At 36.0% G+C, this 25148-nt stretch overlaps 2 protein-coding genes across 2 annotated transcripts in view; both read right to left on the reverse strand.

The window, feature by feature from the left end:
• Positions 1-2472: 2472 nt before the first annotated feature.
• On the reverse strand, positions 2473-8138 carry LOC119838839. Its single transcript, XM_038364978.1, has 4 exons — positions 8068-8138; positions 5887-6106; positions 5521-5643; positions 2473-4645 (listed from the first exon to the last, which is right to left on the reverse strand). The coding sequence occupies exons 2-4, from the start codon at positions 5961-5963 to the stop codon at positions 2593-2595; spliced, it is 2253 nt and encodes a 750-aa protein (XP_038220906.1). The 5' UTR covers positions 5964-6106; positions 8068-8138; the 3' UTR covers positions 2473-2592.
• A 6420-nt stretch (positions 8139-14558) lies between these two features.
• The window catches only part of LOC119838779 (tripeptidyl-peptidase 2), a 16471-nt gene continuing 5881 nt past the window's right edge, over positions 14559-25148 (reverse strand). Inside the window, exons 12-24 of the mRNA XM_038364880.1 lie at positions 24750-24951; positions 24283-24437; positions 23146-23324; positions 22661-22875; positions 22427-22538; positions 21906-22028; positions 21290-21445; positions 21043-21131; positions 20402-20661; positions 19622-19733; positions 18892-19047; positions 18411-18579; positions 14559-18283 (exon numbers count right to left, since the gene is read on the reverse strand). Of these exons, the coding sequence (XP_038220808.1) occupies positions 18074-18283; positions 18411-18579; positions 18892-19047; positions 19622-19733; positions 20402-20661; positions 21043-21131; positions 21290-21445; positions 21906-22028; positions 22427-22538; positions 22661-22875; positions 23146-23324; positions 24283-24437; positions 24750-24951 (2138 nt within the window). The 3' untranslated portion in view covers positions 14559-18073. The remainder of the gene's footprint in view (positions 18284-18410; positions 18580-18891; positions 19048-19621; positions 19734-20401; positions 20662-21042; positions 21132-21289; positions 21446-21905; positions 22029-22426; positions 22539-22660; positions 22876-23145; positions 23325-24282; positions 24438-24749; positions 24952-25148) is intronic.

The raw sequence follows: 25148 nt of genomic DNA on the forward strand, positions 1-25148 counted from the left end.
AAAAAAAAGGTATTTTTTTACGTATTTTGTGAAGGTGCTTACGCAAAGTGCTGTTGTTAATAACAAAAACATCTAAATGAATGTGCACAATGTAATGTAGTAGGATTAGCTTTATTCCTTAAGTTCTTTGAATTATACAACTATTACAAGCAGCCTATTTAATTAATAATTTTATAACTACAAACTGTTTTAGCCCGTACAAATCCGTTAAATCGGTGCACTAAATGTACACTTAGGTCTACTGAATCTCGTGATGTTTCGTCGCCCTGAAATAGGCCCTTCAGATATTATCACTCGGATCATTATCATATTCAAATAGGATTCGCCACGTGCGCGGGGCGCTCCGCAACCAGCGTCAAAGTGAATATGAACACCACATTTTGACGTATAAAAATTCCAGGAACGTACCAAATTACGAGCACGCTGCGAGCGTAGTGCTGTTTACGCACTGTACCTCCATATCCAGGGAATACATTCAGAATACATACAGAATACATACAGAATACATACAGAATACATACAGAATAGATACAGAATACATACAGAATACATACAGAATACATACAGAATACATACAGAATACATACAGAATACATGCAGAATACATACAGAATACATACAGAATACATACAGAATACATACAGAATACATACAGAATACATACAGAATACATACAGAATACATACAGAATACATGCAGAATACATACAGAATACATACAGAATACATACAGAATACATACAGAATACATACAGAATACATACAGAATACATGCAGAATACATACAGAATACATACAGAATACATACAGAATACATACAGAATACATACAGAATACATACAGAATACATACAGAATACATACAGAATACATGCAGAATACATACAGAATACATACAGAATACATACAGAATACATACAGAATTGATTTTAAAAGAGACTGTTTCTTGCCGGCTCGTATCTTCGAACTGGTGGTAAATCGTACATTTACTTAAGGCGATTCAAAAGTGCTTCTGGAATAAGCTAGTTACGTACAATTTAAAATTGTAAATATTTTACATTAGGCAAATGCCTGATTAAAAATATCTTATCAAAAAATCTAATCGAGTATTGGCCAAGCTTTAATTATTTTCTCATTTTCCTCTTAACGTTTGATATATTATATGGTATCAGTTAAGTTTTCTCCTGTGTAGTGCGTAAACGTGATATTTTTAAAGTCAGGTTAACTAAAAAGCTAGAAAGCACGACATCCGTTGACGCCAGTAATTGGATAACCCGACCAGATTGCGGACCCACTGAGCGCTGCTACATAAAAATTCAATAACTTCATATTCAGGTCTAATTAGGGGTTTGGGGGAAACTTTTTAATTGTTGAGAATTGTCTTAAAAGAAATATATTATTAGAATTTAAAGCACTCTTCTGCTCTTCTCTAAATCTTATCAAATGTAAATAGTCATCATGATGCCCTCGTCCCTTATTTAAGATATGCTTTAGAGAATGCTTTTGGTTCTTTAACGAAAGATGTGAAATTGAGTCCGATATAGGCATTATTTGTCCGATGAAGATTTTATTTGCATGCTGTATTATATCTACCTTATTCTTTTCTAGATTTAAAGTTGTTTGGAAATATAAGCAAACGTTGGTAAACCAATAAAATAAAAACACCATTTGGCTTACAAGCTCTACTCCAATTTCCAGCAAGAGCCAAAAATGTGCAGCATCATGAATACAGCCCTATATTATTTGAGCGGTTTCCGATAGAACAAAGCACGCATTATTTATTTTTATCTATATGAAATGCTTATTTCAAGCCTTGTGCTTATATAATCACGAAACAATAAGGAAAATGTTAACCCTATAGCTAATCATTGTTAGTTAAATAATCTTAAACCATAACTAATTTAAATCGGACTACTCGGGAGGCACCAGTTTTAGAATAAATAAAATCGTAAAAATCGGTTCATACAATCGAAAGTTCTGAGGTGACGAAGCCAAAAAATGCAGACGAATTAAAAGGAGTTACCATTAATAAAAATTTCTAACTTTAAGCGTATAAGACAAATACGCCTTTTTTCAGCCTTGAAATATTCTCTAAAGAGTAATCTCAGAGTGGTAAGGAAAGGAGGAAAAAGAGAATGGCATTGGGGCATGAAATCGAAACTACGGTAAGTGACTCAGATGCTTTGACTTCTGAATAATATTGTATTACAAATGTATTTTAAGGTAACTAACATATTATATGCATTTTTATATATTTCATCAAAAGATTCTCAGCGAAATTATAAAATAGAAGAGGTTTATACCAAAATATAATATCATAGTTATAACTATACCACCTTAATAATTATAGGTACATGTACGGCCAAGAGCGTTTGGCAAAAGTATACATGCATGATAGGTAGTTAGCTATTTTGTACCTTATTCAAAATCGATGTTATGTCATTTTTTGATTGAAGTTTATATGCAGCATAAATTGAAGATTTTAATAATGAATTATTAGTACACAATAAAACAACATATCTTAATTAGTTCCATAATTTAATTACTTTTTGATCTTAAGTTTAACTTTCTATAAACAAATTTAATTACATTAACTATTGTCCGAGTTTTTGATCCATAATATAGGATTTTAAGAAAAATAACGTGCTTAATATTCTACTAGGATGACTGCTCAGTGTCTTATAAGCTTGTTTCGATGAATAGAAGTACTGTTCCGCTTCAGCTATGGCTGGTACTACACATAATAAATATTCGTAAGCCATCGTCAAATACGTTCCGCGGCTACCCCCTACACTATTATAAATACATATTTCTCCCATTACTATCCTCTTCAGATCTAACTCATGCGTCTGTAACTTTGATACTGGTAATTTATCGTGACAAGAATTATTGATTTCCTTCTCTAACTGTTTTTCAATTGATAATTCTTCGTCCTCTTCTGATCTCAACGGATCATCGAACGATTGTTCATTTGTTTCTGTATAATTATGTATTACTTCTGTCTGATCGACGTCATTTTGTTGCTTTAAACGTGTCAGCAGTGATACTATTATGTTAACAAACTCACCGGCCGTAGGCTTTTTGAATGTTTCACAATCTTCGTATTTGTCATAAGAGTGGTGATCGTGCAAATATTGCAATAAACTAGACATCGTTGTACGGCGCCTTTGAATGTGCTCTCTCAAGGTCATTGCAAAATGCCTACTTGTATCATTGTCTTGCTCATCCAATTTTCGTAACATAAATCTTAGTGCAGCGTCTGCGGTTAGAAGATTAGCATTGGGTTTACATAATGCAGTAACAGTTGCTTTAATAATAACTAGACTGTCATGGATTTCCGTGAGTAGTCGTAATTCTTCATCGCTTGTAAACAAATCCACATTAAAACATTGCACACATTTTTTAACTATTTCTTTCATTTTCAAAAAACGCCCGATCATTTCACACAATGTACTCCAGCGCTTTTTACAGTCTATTATTAAATCAATTTCTTTCTCGTATTTCTTTTTAACCAAAGTTTGCAAAAAACCATATCTTGATGTTGAGTTTTTAAAATAACGAACAAGCTTTCTTACTTTATCAATAGTGTTCTTGTAAAGTAGTTGCGGTTCAGTTGAAATAATCGGTTTCTTTATAAAAAATGGATCGTTCATTTCGTTATCATCCGTTGAATCTTCATCGCTTTCATCTGAATTTATAGATGTTGCAACGGTTGTTGGAATGGATTCTTTTCGATATAATACATCGATTACGGCATGTTGGATTGCTTGAGCTAAACACGATTGTCTTTCATTTTTAAAATAAATACCCACTTCATTTTTAATAAGTGAACTATCACAAGTAAATGCGGTTATGTCATCATTCAATGTTAATTTATATGCACTTAAATAATCACTTACTGTTTTCAATAATTCATCAAATTCAATTGGCCTTGTAACTTTAAAAAGACCTAGGTTTTTAGGGGCCCCAAAATTAGGGTCCTTGTTATGTATATTAATAGCAACGTATATCTGGTTGCATGACGTCTGATATTGTTGAAAACTCAAACAAAATTTATAACTTTCAGATTTGAAACAGTCAATTCTTTCCTCTAATTCAGCTTTCATAACATCACATTGTGCTATCAATATGTTTACAACTTCTGCAACTGAATTTGGCAAATTATAACCTGCATTATCGAAAAGGCAACGCAGATCCAACGATGTACAAAATTTGCTTAAAGGTATTCCATCTAACGCTGCCATTCTAGCAATAAGTAGCATCATAGATTGAGGGTGATCATCTTCTTGCTTTATTTTCTTCGCAATAGGTTCGTCCTCACCAGGTGCACCATTTTGTGCGTCTACTTCAAAAGAAATCTCAGCTTGTTCTTGCTTAACTATCAATAAATTTGTGTCTATGGTCGTATGTTTATTCTGAACTTGTGGAAATAGCGTTTCTTGGCGTTTTTTGGCTTTAAGTGCTATAGTTATCTTATGTCTCGACCGCAAATGTCCATGTAACCCGCTTGTAGACGATCCGGCAGTTTTTATAATCCGGGAACATATCTTGCACTTAGCGGACTGACGGTCGTTGGATGTTAGAAAGTAATTCCACGTTGATGATGGATTTCGCTTCTTGGAATATTCTACATACTCCTTTTTAGACCTGAAAGTTAAGTATAAATAAATATTATAAAAGCCTGTTCGTCTTGGTTGTCTATTGAGTCGACATAGTATTTTTGAGGGCGTGAAACAGTAAAGGGCGACAGCGCGCAGAGCGCCCGCATGATCCTTCCGGAGAGCTCTCTACAAATTATTATTATTTGACGAAAATAACTGTTACTTCGCACATTTTCGTGGAACAGTCAAAACTATGATAATGTGATAATGTAATTACAAGCTGACTATTGGTTAATCAACTACAAATAGAAAATGTTTGTAAAGAATTATGTGGAAGTACTTATGTGGGCACTAATTGGGCCACAGAAAACCGGCGCGCAATAATAACATGCTATTGTATTTCGTACAATGAATGGGGGAGCCGGAGGCCCATTTCCTTTTCCACACCCTTCCCAACCCATTCCTTCTATCCAGTCGTCAATCCTTTCCTTATCCCGTACCGCTTAAAAGCGGGCAGCGCATTCACAGAGGTTTGCCTCTGCAAATGTTCATGGGAAGTGGTAATCGCTTACCATCAGGAGAACCACCGGCTCATCTGTCCGCTATGACATATAAGAAAAGAAAAACAAAGTTTTTTCTGTTTTGTTGTGTTTGACTTAAACTCGTTATATGGATTTTAAATGCGATATTTTCGTTATTGATAACCAGCGTGGTCGCGGGGATCTCGCTCGCTTTACTTAATATAATGAATAAATCAAGATTTAAATCCGTTAAAAAGCATTTAGTTTATAAAAATTTAATAGTTTCTCGTCACCGAGTCGTTAGCCAAAACATGTTTATAAAAAAACACATAGATAATAAAAGGTTTTTGTACGTTTCATTATATCAATCTACAAAATTAATGAAGTTTTATAAACTTACTCAACAGCGTTGTGCGACACTGGTTGGAGTTCCGCTGGCAATTGTAGGTATACTATGTCCCGGCTGGCAGGCTGCTCGTCTGGTAGACCCGCCAGTTCAGACACTGGGTTTGAGCTGCGAGATCTAGCATAAAATGAACATATTTATACAAAACATAAATACAAATAAAAATAGTAGAAGTTGAACAAATAAAAATAGTAGAAGTACAAATAAAAATAGTAAAGAGAGAGACTTAAAAAAATAACTTAAATAAGAGGTATGACTAAAAACTAAGGCCGAGTGCGTGACACAATTTGTTTTTTTATTTTAAACATTTAGGCCTATAGCGACAGGAAATTATAATTATAAATGATATGACCAACTTACCTACTAAGGTCCAATAACTTAAGGCTCTTCACGTGCAGTTGCGATTTTTTCATCCTAAGGTTCTTTTTGCTCCCCATTTTCGAAGCAAAATTTTCTCGGGACACAACTATTTTGTCTATGTGGGTAGAAAAGTGCAAAAAGTTGTGCAGGAGAGCTATCTAGACGTGCTGAGGTTGACTGATGGGAGCCAAACATCAACAGCACTGCGCCAACGAAGACACTAAAATTATAATGAAATAATTTTCTTACAACGTGTACAAAGTTTCATTGAAAATACTATAATAATGACCAAATAATTACTTATTTCTTAAACGTTGTTCAGTCTTATGGAAACATTTTATTTTATGTCAAAGTTGTGGGATACTAACATATTTAGTGTTTGAAATTAAGATAAAATATTATACAATGATTCTCTATCAACCAGTTTCATGAACTCATCTATTACCGAATATTTTATTTAAAAATGTCATGAATTTACCTATATATTAATGGATTATGTTAAATTTACACTTCTCTTACTGATTTTTATGTACTAATTACTGTTATATTATTATTATTATTTTAATGAAATAATTTGTATTGTGCATGCTGTGCTCATTTTTTATTGATTGTACATTATGACATATATATTTATATAATTTTTTTGTATCATCTCATGTAAATGTATCGATGTACAATTGCTAATGAGCCTTAATAAAATAAATAAATAAATAAATAAATAATCCGATGGATGCAGAATGGAGTAGTGAGATTGCTTATTAACTTTTCTCTGCGACTACGCGCACAAATAAGCGTGACTAACTCAGTACCTACTTCCAAAAACATTGAAATTATTGTATTGCCACCGACCCTCGATTCATGTACAAATTTTGAATAAAATCTATCGTATTTTCTTGTGTTTGATTTTACGCGTGTATTATACATTTAGAAATTAAATCTTTTTAACGAATTTTAAACGCGATTTATTAATTATATTATTAACCCGACGTTTCGAACACTTTACAGCGAGCATGGTCACGGGGAGACTGAGATGTTATCATAACAACGCGTTTAAAATCCGTGAAATTTCTAAAATCTATCGGTTTAAGTTGGGTCAAAATCGAGAGTCGATTACATCCAAGGGTTGCCACATTTTTGTAGATAAAGTAGTATATTTTTTATAACAATTTTATGTATCATAAATTCAAGGAATAAAAGCAAATATATATATATCTGGTAATTATTACTATGCCTTAATTTTATTTAACAAAATGTTATTTTAATTATTCGAATCTGAACAAACATTTATATTTTTTCTATTTAAATTAATAGAGGCTATATTTTTTTCTTCTGGAAATTTTAAATTTATTACGATAAAAATCTTTTCCACATAAAATGATGTTGCCGGTAGAAAGAGTCAAGACCGAAAAATAACACGAATCTGATGAATGAAAAACATAGCATTATTTGTGTTACATTATTTCTTCTGTGTATTGTGAAATATGAGTGAAATAGAGATAATAAAACATATAATATGGGTGTCAACCCTATTCCCAAACATGCAAACATGCAAGCATAATGTTGAAGCTTGTAAAAGACGCTGGCCACAAAGGCGAATACCGCTATAGAATATCTTTTCGAAATATTTGACATAATTACTATTTTAAAATCTGTGATATCGGTTAGAAATCTTCGAGCGACTTAAAAACACAAAGGCTTATAAAATTCAAACAAGCAATATAAGTTTTTATTTTTAATACAATGTTATACCTAAATTTTTGCTTCCAAATTTATTTTACCTTTTTTTGTTTTCGAATCTAAATTTAACATCATTTGGATAATTATCAATTATCGAATATGTCTAAATTCCTGGAACAGTTCGGAAATTGCACAAAAACCGATAATAAACCGACATTTTAGCTTCTAACTTATATGCATAGAGCCAACAGCCTATAAAAGGAAAATATTAAATAATAATAACTGAAACATAAATATCATTGAGCCACTTGAAATTTTTGAATGAAAACCTAACCAATATGTCGACTATTAATAACATGGAAACATACGTAACAACATAAAGATATGTTCAAGTGTATATACATATAATCCGAGACAAAAACCGTTAAAATATCTAACAATAAACATATAGGTACCAAATAAATATTATCTACAATAATGAAATGACGTATATCTCATACTTACATAGCAACAAAATGGGCGATATATATCGCACGTGGTTATTTCGTAACGCTTCAATACCGACTACTCGAGACTCCCTTCTCGGTGAAACACCGCTACCCGTCCCCTTCATATCGGGACTTTGTAGCATTGGAAAATAAACCTAATGAAGTTAAACAAAGAGTCTGTGTTGCTCGCGGCACCGGTATTGACCGTAAACCGGTACTGGCCGGATTTATAAACAGAATGGTGACGCGGCGCCATTACCGCGTAACGTAGCGATTTTGCTGATTATGCCGAATGACGCGGAAGTTTTTTTTTTTTTTTATGTCACAGTCGGCAATGGAGCTGGTGGGACGCCTGATGGTAAGCGCTACCACCGCCCATGAACATTTGTAGAGGCGTAAAGTCGATTACAGACCTTACGCCTCTACGAATGGATTGCCGACTTTAAATTGGGAAGGGATTAAGAAAGGATTGGTGAGAGGAATAAAGGAAAGGACTGGGAAGGGGAAGGAAAAGGATATGTAGTATGTAGGCCCCTACATACAAATATTGAATGTTGTTTTAAAATATGAGGTAAATATGAGATTGTGCCAATTTTAAATTAACACATTTTTGATATCCATTGATATTACTGAGGAATACACAAGAACTGGTACGGTTATATAATAAAAATGTTAGCTATTTTTTATTGAAGTGAAAAACAGTTTTTCGAAAAAATTATGCATTATAACATGTTTCTTAATTCTTTACGTTAAGTGATAAGTACCATTCCCGATTCTCTATTGAATCCAAATTACAATTTCCTATAAAACATAAAAAGAATCACGCTAGTCGGTTTCAAACCCTGTTATGCACTAACAAAACCGTTTTTGTAACGTTAAAAATATATATTATCATGGATGCAAGTGGGGAGCCAGCATGAGTTGATTAGGTTTATTTAATTATAGCAAATATATATAAGATTAACAAGATACCTTTTTTACGTAATAGATAACAAATAAGTAATCTGTTTTTTTTTTAATTCGACGGAAACTACAAAAGTAATAACCCTGAATTTTCTAGTAATATGAGATGTAAATGTGTTGATTTTTTTTTTTTTCTACTCTTTAAAGTTTCTCTGTTATAAACAAGCATTTCAATGCTATAAAACTAAAAATAAAAGGTTAATATGTAGTCAGAACAATGTTTTTCTATTTAAGAACGAGCTCATAATACCGGATATAACGAGGGCTGTCTGAGATCCGAACTGAAATGAATTGTTCGCGCGAGCTCCACGACCGACGGCAACCATTTTGTTTGCTTTACCGAAGACGGAATTTTAATTTAAAAACCGCTATGATGCTAATTGTCTACCATTTTTCGGGACTAAAGCGGAAAGCTTTAAGTCAAATATTTATTCATGCAACTGGAGAACCCGCAAAACTTATTCATTATATAAAAAGTTTAAAACAGCATTTAGCCATATTATGACTATACGCATAAGAATACAAAACTGTCGTTACTTCCATAGTTTGCTACAAATATTCTAATAATAAATTTCTTAAATATTCTTACAATAATTATGAATCTATAATTTGTAATTATTTATTCTTTCGAAAAGGGTTTTAAACTATCTATAGTTTATATATGTTTAAAAATCTGCTACAAACACTTCTTTACTAAACTTCTTAACAAAATAAAGATTGCTATAAGATTTTCAACAGGCGCTCAATTTCTAAACGTGTAAGCACCCTTTGCGCTTCCACGTTGGGATTAGAAACCCTAGCACACAGCAGACGTATTTACTAATTATTATTCGAGTGTTATCGAAACCTGCGATTGAATTATCCTGTCTCATGGGAAATTTCGTTAACCGTATAATTATAGAGAACACAGCTGCGCCGAAAATGTCTTCAAACAGAGCGGGTGGTGTTACAAAGGATTAGTTTCGTGAATCAAATATATACAGTGTTTTGGGAACGTTAAACTAGTAAGTTCATCCGTTGTAACTTTGTTAATACGTATTGTAAAGTAAAAAGTAATTACTTTATTAAAATTTAGTAGGGTGTGGTGGTGTGGTGGCATTTTTTTGTCTTCTTTCCTTTTTGTAGGATTGAACACGTCACAGGTTAAAATAATACAAATCAACTTATTGAATAATAAAAATCAGCTCATGTTTATTACATTATCAGAACCGAGAACAGATTTCGATAATATCTTAAGAAGCACCCCACGCTTTTTTTAAAATACAATAATTTTTTTTTTACTCACACTATTATTAATTTATATTCATTGAAATTTTTAACACTATTTTCTTAATTTAAATTCATTTTAATTTATTTTCTATTTTTTAGTTCGGTTTTCTATAAAAAGCGTGTTTTTTTACTTTTTTAAACTATTATTTATTTAGCAATAAGAGCGCCTTTAGTGCACGCAACGTACTTCTTTGATTTAATTACATTTTTTCGTGTTTTTTTAATAGAGTGAGTTAAATAAAATAAAATTACTAGATGACTCTGACTCAAAGAAACTTGTTAAAAACTTAAGCGTGAGATTATCCACCTTTACAAATGTGTTATACATATTACTAAAAAAGGTGCCTTGTACTAACCCACGCATCCTTTTTTTTGAAGCCGGTTGAAGAATGAAATTTATTAAAGTACCTACATCCTACCTGACCTTTCATAATATATATTTCATCGTCAAACAACAAATTAATTATATATAAACTTTTCGACGGTAATTTGTTTAGAACTTTTTTACGATCATTTCTTGTTTGTTTGGAAATTTTTAGAGGATTCCTCCTTTATATTCCTACATAGTTCCGACTTTTTCTACTGCTACAAGTGAATTAAATAAAAATAAACCGGTCCATCGTGAGTTGGATTGTTGTCCGAAAGATCGGTTAAAGAAAACAAATCTGCAAAAAATTGTAACCCATACATCGACGGACAGCGGAGTCGTAGCAATAGGGTCCTGTTTGACCTACCCTTTGGGTCCGGAACCCTAAACGTTACTTTAAATCTCCAAGTACCTTTAATATAATTTCTATCTAATAGCGGAAGGTTTTTGGGATTTATGCAAGCGGAAATGTTTAAATGCTATTTACAATGCGACGGTTAGAAGCTGTCTGCTAATAAACAACATTATTCCCTTTATCTATCTAATTAACTCACAATGTAATTACTAATCAGTTAATATAATGCTGGAACCTTAACAGCTGTATGTTACGTAGTCGATATTTCATCCAATGTCGGTTATTAATTCTGCTAACTCGATTACTTACCAATAATTGGGCGACACTGATATGCAACTGTCGGCTAATTAGCATTTAATGGAATTGTCGGTCTGTCGGCTTCATAAAGCATTGTGTTTTGGTGACTGCGTGTAACTTAGATGCCGTGTATTAGCGAATAGGGTTTTTGAGGTTTGTAATATTGTCGCTTGAATGAAAAAACATACTAGCTGCGGCCCGCGGTTTCACCCGCGTTGCCTATATGTTATTCCAGTTGTCTAGCTGTCTACGTACCAAATTTCATTGCAATCGGTTCAGTTGTTTTTGCGTGAAAGAGTAACAAACACACACACACACACATCCTTACAAACTTTCGCATTGATAGTGCCAGTAGGATAGGAAACGATATGATAGGATAATTTTTAACAAAAAATTAACACGCTTAAATTGTTAAAACTAGACCAATTTTAATGGATACACAAGGGAGGCACCGGCTTTCAAATAAAAAGGAACAATCGAAACCGATTCACCCAGTCGCAAGGTAACAAAGCCAAAAAAACCGTCAAATTTATAACCTCTTCTTTTTTAGAAGTTTCTCAACCAGTCAAAATGTTATTCAAACTGCCAAAACCTCGGTGTCATCTGTGATAATAATAATAATAAAAATCATCTTTATTTATTGTGATACATATATATGTATAGCCTATATCACTTACACTGCTGCATCGCTTCTATTACCCATTTCAGTTTTATTTAATCCATCAAAATCTTGCTTGGTTCCTTGTTGCAGCTTATATTTACTGATTTGAGCTACAACGCACTAATTTCAGGAACTACAGAACAGATTTCAATAATGCTTTCGACGTAACACGATACCTGATTGATGGATTGTGGTATAATATTTTCTGTGCCTGAGTGTTATAGACTGTCAATATCTGTTGCGTAAATTTCAAGATGAAAGATAGATATATAACAGACAGCATTGACACAGCGGAGCGCGACTTTGTTTTATACTATACTAGCATTTGTCCGCGGCTTAGCACGCGTTATTTCGGAGTAGTTTAATAGATGTTATTTTACATAAAAACCTTCCTCTTGAATCAAACAATTTAAAAAACCCATCAAATACCGTTGCGTAGTTTTAAAGATTTAAGCATACATAGGGACATAGGGACAAAGAAAGCGACTTCGATTAGGTATCTAGTGATGATCGCTAATGATTATTTGGCCTCCCAACCAAATGTATGCATACATGTCTAAGTAGCTATTAAAACATAATTTAACAAATCATAAAAGCGAGAGGTGGCTAGACCAACATACAACAGCTCGCCCATTCGCATTACAACACTAATAAGAATTGGATTAAATTTGTATTCAAAATAACTGTTTATTGTAGCAATATATCTTTAGGTTTCCTGAAAACTGCTCGTAAAATTCCACGTAAATTGAGTGCGATAAATAGATGAAGATAAGAAGAATTACAGATCTCATTACTCCTGAATAGCCTGTATTTTAGCTGTTAATGGCTTATGGGATAAATTTTACAGAGATTAGATAAACGTGAAGTAGGTATTTGTTAGAATTATATTTAATAATTAGTGATTAAGAACGCAGAAATTATTTTGAAAAAAAAGTTATACTGAATATCTAAGCTACTTTAAATTATCTTACATGCCTTAACTGTATGTAGCTTAAAAAGTTTGTCAATTATCTATGAAAATCTATTTTCATAAAAATGCAATAAATTCAATCACTTAAATAAATAATACTGTAACACAAATTATTTTCCAATCACAGTCCACAGGCCGGTGGGCAATAAAATATTAACTGAAATAGTTAAGCCCATGATAAATCGTCTTGGGTACGATTCATTCACCTCTATAAGCTGTCTAGTAAATCACACGGGAATTGTCCCGTAAATATAAAATACGTGGGTATATATTTCAATAATAAAAATTGAAAACGATTTATGATGGAAAAAAAAACTATTATTCGTCCTGGAAGTCTTATTGACCCTAATGCTCAAATCGGAACTTCCCTGGTCCGATAATCTTGTTAGAAAAGTCTGGTTAGGTTGTATATTTATTTGTATTGCTTTATTATACTGTAATTGCTATATTAAATAATATATGACGTTATAGAAATGTGATTGTGAAAAGCGACAGCGGTTGATTGATCGACATTTAAAATTTATGAATAACTAGCTGCTCCCCGCGGTTTCACCCGCGTAAGTCCGTATCCCGTAGAAATATCAGGATAAAAAGTTGCCTATATGTTATTTCAGTTGTCCAGCTGTCTACGTACTAAATTTCATTGCAATTGGTTCAGTAGTTTTTGCGTGAAAGAGCAACAAACACACACACATCCTCACAAACTCATTTATAATATAGTAGGATATATGACGTTATAGAAATATCCACATTTAAAATGTATGAATAACATGATCCGAGTCCATCATGAAATTGATTGAGACTTCCTTGAGTAGTTAACGGTTAGAGGTGGAAAGGAAATTCGATCATTGAAAGTCTAATACCAATCTTATAAAATATTTGTTGACAGACCGTCGAGTGCGTTGTTTGATGCAGTTGAAATATTTATCCCATTCCAATAACTAAACTGCCTAAAATTCACTACGGAATCGTTTATTACCTTCATCGTTCTCACTCTACCCAATTAGAAGAAAATTAGGTAAAATTTTCGAAAAGATAGAGGGTCGGCTTTATAGCTTCATAAATTCCTGCATCGAAGATTTTTTGGAGTGGCAATTGACCCTTATGTCACACCTACTCTCCGGTCATCCAAGCGTAAAAGATACCTTGTATTTCAAAATGATCACATTAAAAGTAAACCTTTGGTTCACACATTTACAGAATATCGGATACTATTTTAAAAAAAAAAGAAGTAATGTTTGAAACCAAATTATTTTTATTTTAAGTACATGTATGTACTCATACATTCAAAATTCGTTATGCATATCTTATAATTTATAATCATTATTATTAACAATAATTAATAATTATACTACTTAACTCGGCATTCAAGTAATTATCCAGTGACGAAATTATTTCTGAAGTCGGTACAGTAATTCTTTAGATTTATTTTATTATTATTAGTATATATATAATTTAACACCTAAACTGTAACTTAGACTTGTAAAGTAAAAAAAAATATGTATATGTTATGTGATGTTTTGGGTTCTATAATAACATAATTATATTTAAATTTCCTTATCTGAAGCATTATTATTATCTCAGATTTAGAAACAAGGTGCAGGTATAACAAAAAAAAAACAAACCAATTTCAAAATTACGTGTAATTAAAAAAATAACATAAAAAATGTACTTACAACCGAAAATCTTAAAATAAAACATTATAGTTCATGTAATATTTTATTTCTATTCTCATACAGCGCACGCGCTCCGCGACCGCCGGCCGCTCCGACGAACCCAGCTATAAAACTCTATATAAATTCTATACTTTATAATTGTATCTATTATATTAAATCGTATTGCTTTTACGCACGCATTAAATGAATTAAGTTACATTTGCAGTTACATTGCCAGTTTCACAACCGCTGGATAAGCTCTGTTTAGCGTATCTGTCAGTTAAAACGACAATATAAGTCAATAAGTGTGAAACAGGCTATCAGTGACTTTATCAGCAAGTTGTGAAACTGGTCTTTAGTATTTAAGTTTACAGCTACGGAAAAAATATCTAAAACTGATTTAAATATGTGTTTTATTTCAGAACGAATTCATCTGGAAAAATACTCGAGTAAATCCATATGGGCCATTTTGATTTCATATATAGTTTTTAAATAAATACAATACACATATAATTCAATTCAATAACGACATATTACTATTCGAACGCGCTATATTCTGATATATCAAATTGATTATAACAAAACCTTATTATTTCTGAATAATTGTAATCAAATTATAAATAAATAATCATATATTTCACAACTGCCAATACGTATGAAAACCTCTGTACAAACATACAGACAAAAAGGGACATACGTAGGTACATCTAAAGTTCAAATGCGTTTGATTCAATAACAAAACTTATGTACCCGATCAAAACCTAGTGAAAACAAATAAAAAAATTGATATACCCTAGACATTTTGCTGTAAACATTAAGTAATAACATCCAACAGATACACTGTTGATTAATTTATTACTACAATAAAAAAATTTCAAGCAAAAACGCGTATATTGGACGTCTATTTGAAATATTACTATTTACTACGTATCTCAAGTGTTTACGAAATTCTACCTTACTGTAAGGCATTACGGTAACAATTCGAACAGCACACTATGGAAACGGACATCCCACGTTGAATTTGCGCAGTCCTTTACGGGTCATTTTTACATACATCTATTGCAGTGGTAAATCAATGGCCCCATACCCCACACGGGGACAAACACCTAACCTATTATGTACTGTATCGTTGAAACGTCAATTTGTACTATAACGTAATTCATTTAACCGCTATTTTAAGCTAATGAGGTCATTTCATTCAAATTGTAATTATAACGAAAAGATAATGTAAAAAAAGAAGATACGTGTGCCGTTATTTTATTTTTATATAAAATACATTATCAAGTATTTGAGTGCTTGGTTTTTTTTTAGGTTTCTATCTTTTTTTCCAATCTCCACCAATGTAGGCGTTAAAAGGGAAAATTTCGATACTCAAAAAAGCCTTAGACCGAGAAAAGGTCTTTTTCGATTTCTGGTATTTATTTATATATAAAAAAAAAAAAATATTTTAAACGATTTTATGTAAAAACAGAATAACGGCACTGCACTTTGAGCACGCAATGAGCACCCTGATGTCAATATATAAAACACAATAATTATTTATTTATTCGTACAATAATCACATTATGGAACAAGTGTTTTTTTTTTAATTTCTCGGAAGACGGTTAACGCAAACCTTTTATAATCATTCTTTCTAGTTAAACCTTTCTATTATACTGAATTTAATTATTCCGATTATTTTGAACTAGCTGAAATCCCATATTTATATTGTATACCTATTTTTATGTATAAAAAAATGTTTTAATAGATCAAAGAAAACACTTGTTCCCTAACAAAAGAAGCACTAACTCCACAAAGCGAAACACCATGATTTTGTATAAATGTATATTTGTCTACCGGCCGATTTCTCAAACGCATCTCTGTAACTGAGTAACACCTCTAGTTGGGTGGCGTTTGAGAAATTGGTGCGTCTTAAAACAACAGCTTGGGGTTTTATTGGAGAATTAAATGTTGAATACAACTTCATTAGAGCAACAAACAAAAGATTTCTTCTTTTTACATTTTTTTTTTTCAATTTTGTAAATACTCTTTCTATAAATGTAAATGACTAATGGCTGTTTCAATTTCATACACTTCGATGACATATTCCAGACCGAAAATAAAATGACCAATCCAATCCGTTACATTAAATTCTGCAATGAAACCCCAACATTTCCATATAACTACTTAAAATTATTCTCATTATACGCATTTATATTTCATTTGTTAAGTAACAATCTGTGACAAAGAGTTTTCATAGCGTACGATTAATATGCAATTGGAAATAATATTACACATATGTTTTCGAGTAATTTCTATGTCTCATTAAAATCCGGCTAATTGTGTATTAAAGAATTTTTTTAACAAAAAACTTCTGTTTCCGTCTGTTTTTGAGGCGATAACTTCTTGCGGGAGGGTAAACCGCTTCGTTACGTAACGCGTTACGGTGACAGTCTGTTGTATCCTTGTCTACTAGTATGGTTAGAAAGAGAGCAACCGAATTTATTTGGTGTCTGCACGTCTGTCGACACCATTTGCGCTTTTTACAAAACATTTCCTGTAGTTCTGTTTTCTTTTAAAACTTGAAAATAATTCGTACGTTTTGTTTAATTCAGTTTAAATACATACACAAAAAACTATGATGTCAACGACTGTTCCTTACCAGGCGACAACAGAACTTAGAAATAAAACTACTCTAATTCTTGAACGCTGTCAAAACTCGATATCTACAGTTCTATAAATCACTATTAAATAGCAACTGACTTCTGACAATAATGGCGTCTTTTTTGTAAACAATCTGCACAACATTACATACCTATGTTTGTTATTATTTACTATATAGAAATACAGTTCGAAAAAATTTAGTTGAAATAAAAAAAAAATCACGTCGTAGACTTCTACGTTCATGTTTCATATTTTCATTTGAGAAATAAAAAAAAATATATTCAAAATAAATTGATATTACAAATGAGACATTAATATCGAACTGTGTTTCATAAGTCTATTAATAACTTGTATCATTAAAGGACGCAATCACTGCAAATAATATAATATTTTAAATTGTTACTGATTTTTGCCTGCACACGTAATGAAAATACAGTAACGATTCTTTTGAGATTAAAAAAAATGCGAAAAATACCTAAATTTTTAATATGCTTGTAAAACCGATACTGAATAACGGTTTCTCATTTCGCGTTCATAATAACAACAATTCAAATTATAAATGAATATATCAATTTTCACTGCATCCTTTAAAAATACGCGTTAATTATGACAACGTCAAACTGCGTGACACACTTCATACGTATGTACGTACACGTGCACGCAATGTGCGTACTTATTTGGGCCATTTGAACGTATGCCCTATTTTATCGTATGACAGTATGCACACGGGAGTATGAAATGAAGCAGGGCTGAAAAATGTCACGTCGTGTGTATGTCACGCAGCACGACACTACCGCCACTACCGCCTGCACCCGTCACGGCACGCAGCACGGCGGGGGGTCTCAGAACGGGCGGAAGGCGGCGGGGTACTTGATGGGCAGCGCCTTGGCCGTGGCGTCGGCGAGGTGCGCGTAGCCGAGCTGCTCGTACGCGGCCACGAGGCGCTCGTCCACGTCGCGCGAGGGCCGCTCCTCGTGGATCTTGTGCAGCAGCTTCACGGCGCGCCCCCACTGCTTCAGCGTGAAGCAGTGCCACACGCCGTAGTGGATCACCTGTTGGGAACGTGACATTTTATTTTTCAAATAGATATAGAATTTGTATTGAATGTGAAAAATGGTCTATTTATGCAAAAAAAAAAATAAATAATAAAAATCAGGGTGTGTGCGGGTGCGCGCGCACCTTGGCGTCGGCGAGGTCGGCGAAGTGCAGCAGGTCGGCGAGGTTGTGCGCCAGCGCGTCGGCCAGCTTGGCGCGCGCGGCCGCGCCCGCCAGCGCGTGCAGGCGGCACAGCGCCGCGCCGCGCCGGCACAGCGCCTCCACCACCCAGCCGCGCTGCTTCTCGTGCTCCCTGCGGCCCGGGGGAGGAGGGGGGGGGTTATGTTAGCGAAACAAACATCGAACACTGAATGATTACTTCAATTTATAGAAGTTTTGTTCTCTGAGGGAGAAGGAAACAATTTTTTTTATGTATGTTAGTTTCCTTCAAACTTTTGGTTGACGTTTCACACTAATTATGAGCGTTTGCAGAAGTTACAAAAATTCAAAGTAATAAATAAACAAATTATATATTTTTAAAACTTATTCGAAAATACTATGAAAAAATCAAAAAATTAACCTTAAAAATCCACCTCGCAATATTACCACAACAATGTCCACTCACTGTTTGATCTTCGCAGCATCCGGCCGGGTGTCGGTCTTCATGCCGAGATGCGCCAGCAGCCGCTCCTGGTCCACGCCCTTCAGCACCTTATCCGCGATGGCGATCAGTTGCTCGCACCACGCCGTCGTCACGTCCGGCTCCGAGAGCGTGGGTAATCTGATCATGTACCAGGAAACACTTGTTAATGTAGGTAAATGTAATTTATTTACTTCTTTGTTATATTGACTATATGCTTTAATATGTGGTAGTCGAGCACGTTCGGCACGAATTGGGCCAGCTCGCACCGGGAAAGTACCACACCCCCACAGGAGACCGGCGTGAAATAGCATACTGCTGTGTACACCGAAGGAAGGTGAGTGGGGGAGCCGGAGACCCATATCATTTGCCTTACCCTTCCCAGTCCTTTGTCTATTCTTCTATTTATATATTCTACCTTCGTTAATCCTTTTCTAATCTCTTTCCAATTTGAAATCGGTAATCCACTTGTAAAGGCGTAATGTTTCAGACCTTACGCCTCTACAGATGATCATGGGCGGTGGTAGCGCTTACCATCAGGTGACCATGACGACGTACGTACGTCTGTTGACGACGGTAGTATAATAAAAAAAAATATTAAAATGTACAAATGGATAGAAATTATTTAAATTAAAATAACGACACACGCACGCACGCTCGCATGCACACACACATACACGCACACACGCACACACACAGTATAGCGAGCACCAACTTCTTGCTGTCCGTGTGCGGGTCGATGGCCTGCAGGTAGGCCACGTGCGCGCCTAGGTACCCGGGGAACCGCTCCAGCACCTCCTCGTACACCTGCTCCAGCTTGTCGCCCTCTGCGCAACAATATCATTCATTTAATTATTGATTGCACGACGATATGTAGGGAAGGAATTCATCATCATCAGCCCATATATGTTCCCACTGCTGGGACACAGGCCTCCTATGAGGGTTCAGGCCATAATCCACCACGTTGGCCAAGTGCGGGTTGGCAGATGTCACATGTCGTCGAACTTTTAATTCTCGGACATGCCGGTTTCCTCACGATGTTTTCCTTCACCGTTTAAGCCGTGGTGATGTTATTCACAGGCGCAGATAAATTGAAAAATCAATTTATTTCCTGCACGCTCGCCCGGTCTCGAACCCCGACTTATCGATTTTGAAGTCCGAGGTTCTCACCACTGAGCCACCACTGCTTTAGGGAAGGAATTATTTATATATTATTTAAGTGGAATAATAGAAAGTAATACGTATTTTGTAGTTGGTGCAGATTCACTCTTATACTAGCTGTGCTCAGCGGTTTTACCCAAAACGTACCGTGATTTTACATAGCCTGAAGCCTTGTTCAACTAACGGGCTATTAAACACTGAAAGAAATTTTCAAATCGTAGCAGCAGTTTTTTTTCTATATTTCTATTAAAGAAATATTCATTAACAAATTCTTCATCTTTATCATAATAAGTATAGATTAAAAAAAAAAGATTTAAAATTGTCGCAAGCTCACCCAGCTTGGGCATCCAGGTGGCGGCGAGGTCCTTGAGCGCGTCGCGGTAGTCGTCGTGCGCGCGCTTGTCGCGCTCGGCGCGCTCGCGCTCGTTGGCGCGCTCGCGCTCGCGCTCCCGCTCGCGCGCGTCGCGGCGGCGCGGCGGCTCGCACAGCGCGTAGTGCAGCGCGTGCGCGTCGGCGCGCCGCGCGCCCTCGTCCTTGGCGAACGTCACCGTGCCCGTCAGCGCCTGCCCCGCCGTCACGCTGGCGCGGCTCAGCCTGCAAGCGCGAGTGCCCCGTCAGTAAAGGGGCGATTGGTTAGCAACAAGCGTGCGCTATGTGTGATTTGTTACTTGGACGATGTCGCATCTTTATTGAGTATTGGGCAAACTGATATTTTGAAACGGCTCAAACTGCGCGGACGCATCGGTTGAAGATGTTTTTGAGGTTTCTTTGTTATTATGAGAGCATATACAACTTCGTTACGTAACGCGTTACGGCGCCAGTGTTACGATTTTTTGTTTTTGTAAACTGAAGGCAAACTACATCGTAAAGAATAGGAGTTAATTATTATCAATCAAATAAATAGCGAAATACTTTACCAAACATATAGTAAAATATTAAAGAAAAAAAACACAAATTAAAAATACCATTACTTACTTATCCGCAGGGATGGGTGTGAAATATATAGGCAGTAAATTTCCAGCCGTCACGGTAGCCGTTGTGAATTTTTTTCCGCCCGTTAACGCCTACAATAAAATTGCAAATCAAACAAAGTTTTTGAAATAATTAATTTTTTTTCATTATTTTCCATTTTTCTTTATATTATGTTGTTATTTATATGATTGTGTTAAAATAAACACTCCTTTCTTTCTTTTATTTCAAATATCCCCCCCCCCCCACTGACCGCGTGCATGGAGCAGTAGGCGTCGAGCGTGATGGGCTGCGCGAGGCGCTGCTGCACGACGAGCGGCGCGTCCTGCAGCCGCTCCAGCAGCGCCTTGCTGTCGTGCCGCACGCTCAGCCGCACCGTGTACTCGCCCTTCTCCAGCTTCACCGAGTACTGCGACACCAACGGAAAATCTACTTATTTTCGACTAGCTTACTTTTAAATCCTTAATAATATTATAAATTCGACTAGCTTACTTTTAAATCCTTAATATTATAAAAACTAGCTTTTGCCCGCGGCTCCGCACGCGTTACACGGACTACTTTAATATATGTCCTTATACATATATACTTTTAAAGAGCTAAGCATACATAAATAGGTAGAAACAAGAGAAGCGACGTTGCTATATATTATCTCTATATGAAAATGACGATCAAAATTTTGTACAATATATAGAAGTGTTCCCCAAGGAAGCGCACTCGGACCCATACTGTTTCTTATTTATATAAACGACCTAAATGAACCACTCATCCATACACGATTGCCGATGATACGACAGATGCAATATTAAACACCGAAATCATACAATTTCTAAGGCATTATTATAACATCAAACAAGTAACGCATTGCTCACCTTAGAAGGATACGCGTCGCCCACGGCCATGAGCTGTTTGCACGAATTGTACAGCATCCACATCTGCGACTCGAATTCTGATTCGTACAGCATGTCGCATAGCAACGAGAAGATAGGAGAAACCTGTAAATTTGGAGTTATTATATTACATTTCACCAAGGAATAAAAAATAGTATCTGGAAGTTCATCATCGTTTTATTATGTTACTACACGCTCGTCCCGGCTCCGCCCGGATATCATGATTCCTGTTTTATCCTAAGAGAGCATTTTATCGATATAAAATTTATCCTATCACCCAAACCAGCCCTGTCTGTATACCAAATTTCATCAAAATCCCTTCAGTAGTTTCAGCGTGATTGACGGACAAACATCCAGAGAAACAAACTTTCATATTTATAATTTTATTGTGTTAGTGTGATTGTTTGTATCCAAACTATTACTTTTATTATGTACCACTGCGGAGAAAACTTAATATTTTTTATTTCGCAACACAACAAAATGAATAAATAAATTGTAATTACCTCAGTGGGCTTAGCTATGTGGAAGGTGTATGTGTTAATCATCTGGTAGATCTGCCGAGATGGTGGAATAATGTCTCGACTCGTCAGTGGACTTATTTTTGAATCTGTTGGCCTGAAAACGATGAACAATTTGATGAGTTATAAAGAATTTGTACAATAACCGGTCATAATGTGGCATTCAATAGGGCATAATGTGTTTGTCCGTGTGGAACCTGTGTGTGCACACACACTCACCGGTAGACCGGCTCGGAGTACTTGAGCTGCGCGGTGGGCTGCACCTCGTGCGCGCGCAGCGGCGCCAGCAGCACGGCGCCCAGCGAGTGCGCGCTGAGCGCGAGCCGCGACCCGAAGTCCGGCTTCAGCCCGTGGAACTCCACCGTGTAGTCCACACTCATGTCACCCAGGTTCGCCCAGTACTTGGCGATCACCACCTCCAGCATCACGCCGCCCTGGACGCAACATTATTTTTAAATAGAACACGTATGAAATGTAAAACCATCAGAGACCGCAGACAGAGGCGCATTTCACGTTTGGTATTTGACATTATTTTTCGACATTATTTGACATTTTTTATGGACATATAAGCAAACCACAACATATCCAGAATTGGTTATCCATATGTATAGTAAATTAGAAATACTTGTCACCACTATTTTAAGGCGAGGGAGAAAGCGAGAAAGAGGTTTAGAGCGGGGGACAGAGAGAGACGGGTGGGTCACCAGCAGCTGGAAGGGCAGCAGCGCGGGCGCGTCGTGCGAGAGCGTGAGCATCTTCTGCGTCTCGTGCGAGCGGCAGCTGCGGCGCGGCGCCAGCTGCATGCAGTGCACCAGGAAGCGGCCGCTGCGCTCGCCCTCCGCGCGGCTCAGCCGCAGCACCGCCCACGTCGCGGTCAGCGGCGCTGCGCCATAAGTACACCAATATACATTCCATGTTCAAAATAACAAGAATGCACGTTGGCGTATATATAGCATTTAGTCCTTCGAGCTGGGCAGTCATTTTTTATTTATTTATTCGGTACACAAATTGGAATTGACACAAATAAAACTAAAAAGTATTTATAAAGTATTACATTGAGGTGAAAATTTCTATATTAGTGAGCACATCATGCATAGTTTATATATACTTATGCTAAGGACAATAAATTTTAAGTTTTAAAATAATAACACTTAGGCAACACTCAAATTTTCGACCAACGCAGAGCAAATTTTAGCTGAGATTAGAGAACCTGAGAAAATGAAACCTAATACTGTTATAGTATAAACGGGACCTATACAAAAGGAGAATTTCGACCAACATTTGTCCAACAATATGGTAATTTAAAGCACTTCCTGTTTGCCAACCGGCTACTGAAGCGTGGAACTTCTATTTGAATGCGTGAGAGGAGTTCAGGATAGTCCACAAAACCGTGTATCACTTTACACAGAAATAATACATCCAGACCCCTACAACGGATATGCAAAGGTCTCATTTTGTAAAAAGACAATCTCTGTTCGTAGGACACCAACATTTTGCAATTTTTCTTAACGTAAGACAGTTGATATAAAAATCGTTTCTGAATTCTTTCCAATCTATTTAAATGTACAGCATGGCTTGGAGATCAAATGCAACTATTGTACTCTAAAACTCTTTTGACAATGAGAATAAATGTCTTTAAAAGATTTTATCTGCCTCGAAATGAAACTGCAAAGATTGGAAGATTTACTTATTATTAGATTCACATGATCTCTAAAACTGAGTGAGCTATCTACTATGACTCCTAAATAGTCATTCAAATGGACTTTGTGCACTTCGATCAAAAAAAGGGATTTAAATCCTATTATACTATGTCTACAAGAAATAGGTCCTTCGAGACTCACGTATGACAAAGTGCCGCTTGATAGTGGACGGCTTGAACAGCACGTTGCTCTCGGCCAGCACGTAGGGCTCCGGCAGCGGCGCCGGCTGCAGCACCGTCACCGGGATGCGGAACACCGGCCCCTTCTCCACGCACGTCACGTCGTACGCGTTTATGCTGGGTGTTCAATTGAACAAATCAGTTTATTCGATCATAAAAGTGATATTGGAATATTATGAATGCGTTACACTATTGTGTGGTTTACATGGGTTGATTATAAATGATTAAACAAACATTTTTGATATTCTGTGTTAATATCAAAAACGTGGACGCAAATAAATGTATTTCTGACAATAAGAAACAGGAAAAGATTATTTATGGATTCAAAAAGGAGTGTCTCTCTCTCTATATATGAGTCAGTTCGCGTGGTGGCGTGGTGGCGTGGGGGCGTGGGGGGCGTGGGGCACGTGGGGGGCGGCGGGTGCGCACCTGGCGAAGTGCGCGCCGGGCGGCAGGTGCGCGGTGTGCAGGCGCAGCGCGAGCGCGCGCGGCGCGTTCATCAGCTCGAGGTGCGCGGGCGCGCTCACCCACTCGGCCGCGCACGTCAGCGCGAGCCGCACGCTGAACTGGATCTGCTTGTGGATCACCGCCTCGTCTGCGAACCGAGCGCTATATACGTTTTTTTGTATCGCTCCGGTGCTCAATTAAATCACACATCTTTACCCACATAAGCATATAATTCGTTAAGAAATAACAATATGGAACGAATAATTGAGGAAATTGTTTCTTGCCAATAGAAATTCTTTGATAGTATGACAAACATTTTGTGTAGTGGGAGGGGAGGCTGGCGTGTTCGTCATCTTTTATCGCGCAGCAGGCTAAGGAGCA

This window comes from Zerene cesonia, unplaced genomic scaffold (assembly GCF_012273895.1).
Source record: "Zerene cesonia ecotype Mississippi unplaced genomic scaffold, Zerene_cesonia_1.1 Zces_u005, whole genome shotgun sequence".
NCBI lineage: Eukaryota > Metazoa > Arthropoda > Insecta > Lepidoptera > Pieridae > Zerene > Zerene cesonia.

Coding starts and splice junctions, on each gene's coding strand:
- LOC119838839 (XM_038364978.1), bottom strand. CDS start 5,963: ATGGGGAGCAAAAAGAACCTTAGGATGAAAAAATCGCAACTGCACGTG. Junction 5,644..5,886: donor AAGTTATTGGACCTTAGTAG/GTAAGTTGGTCA, acceptor ATTTTATGCTAG/ATCTCGCAGCTCAAACCCAG. Junction 4,646..5,520: donor GTGTCGCACAACGCTGTTGA/GTAAGTTTATAA, acceptor CTTAACTTTCAG/GTCTAAAAAGGAGTATGTAG.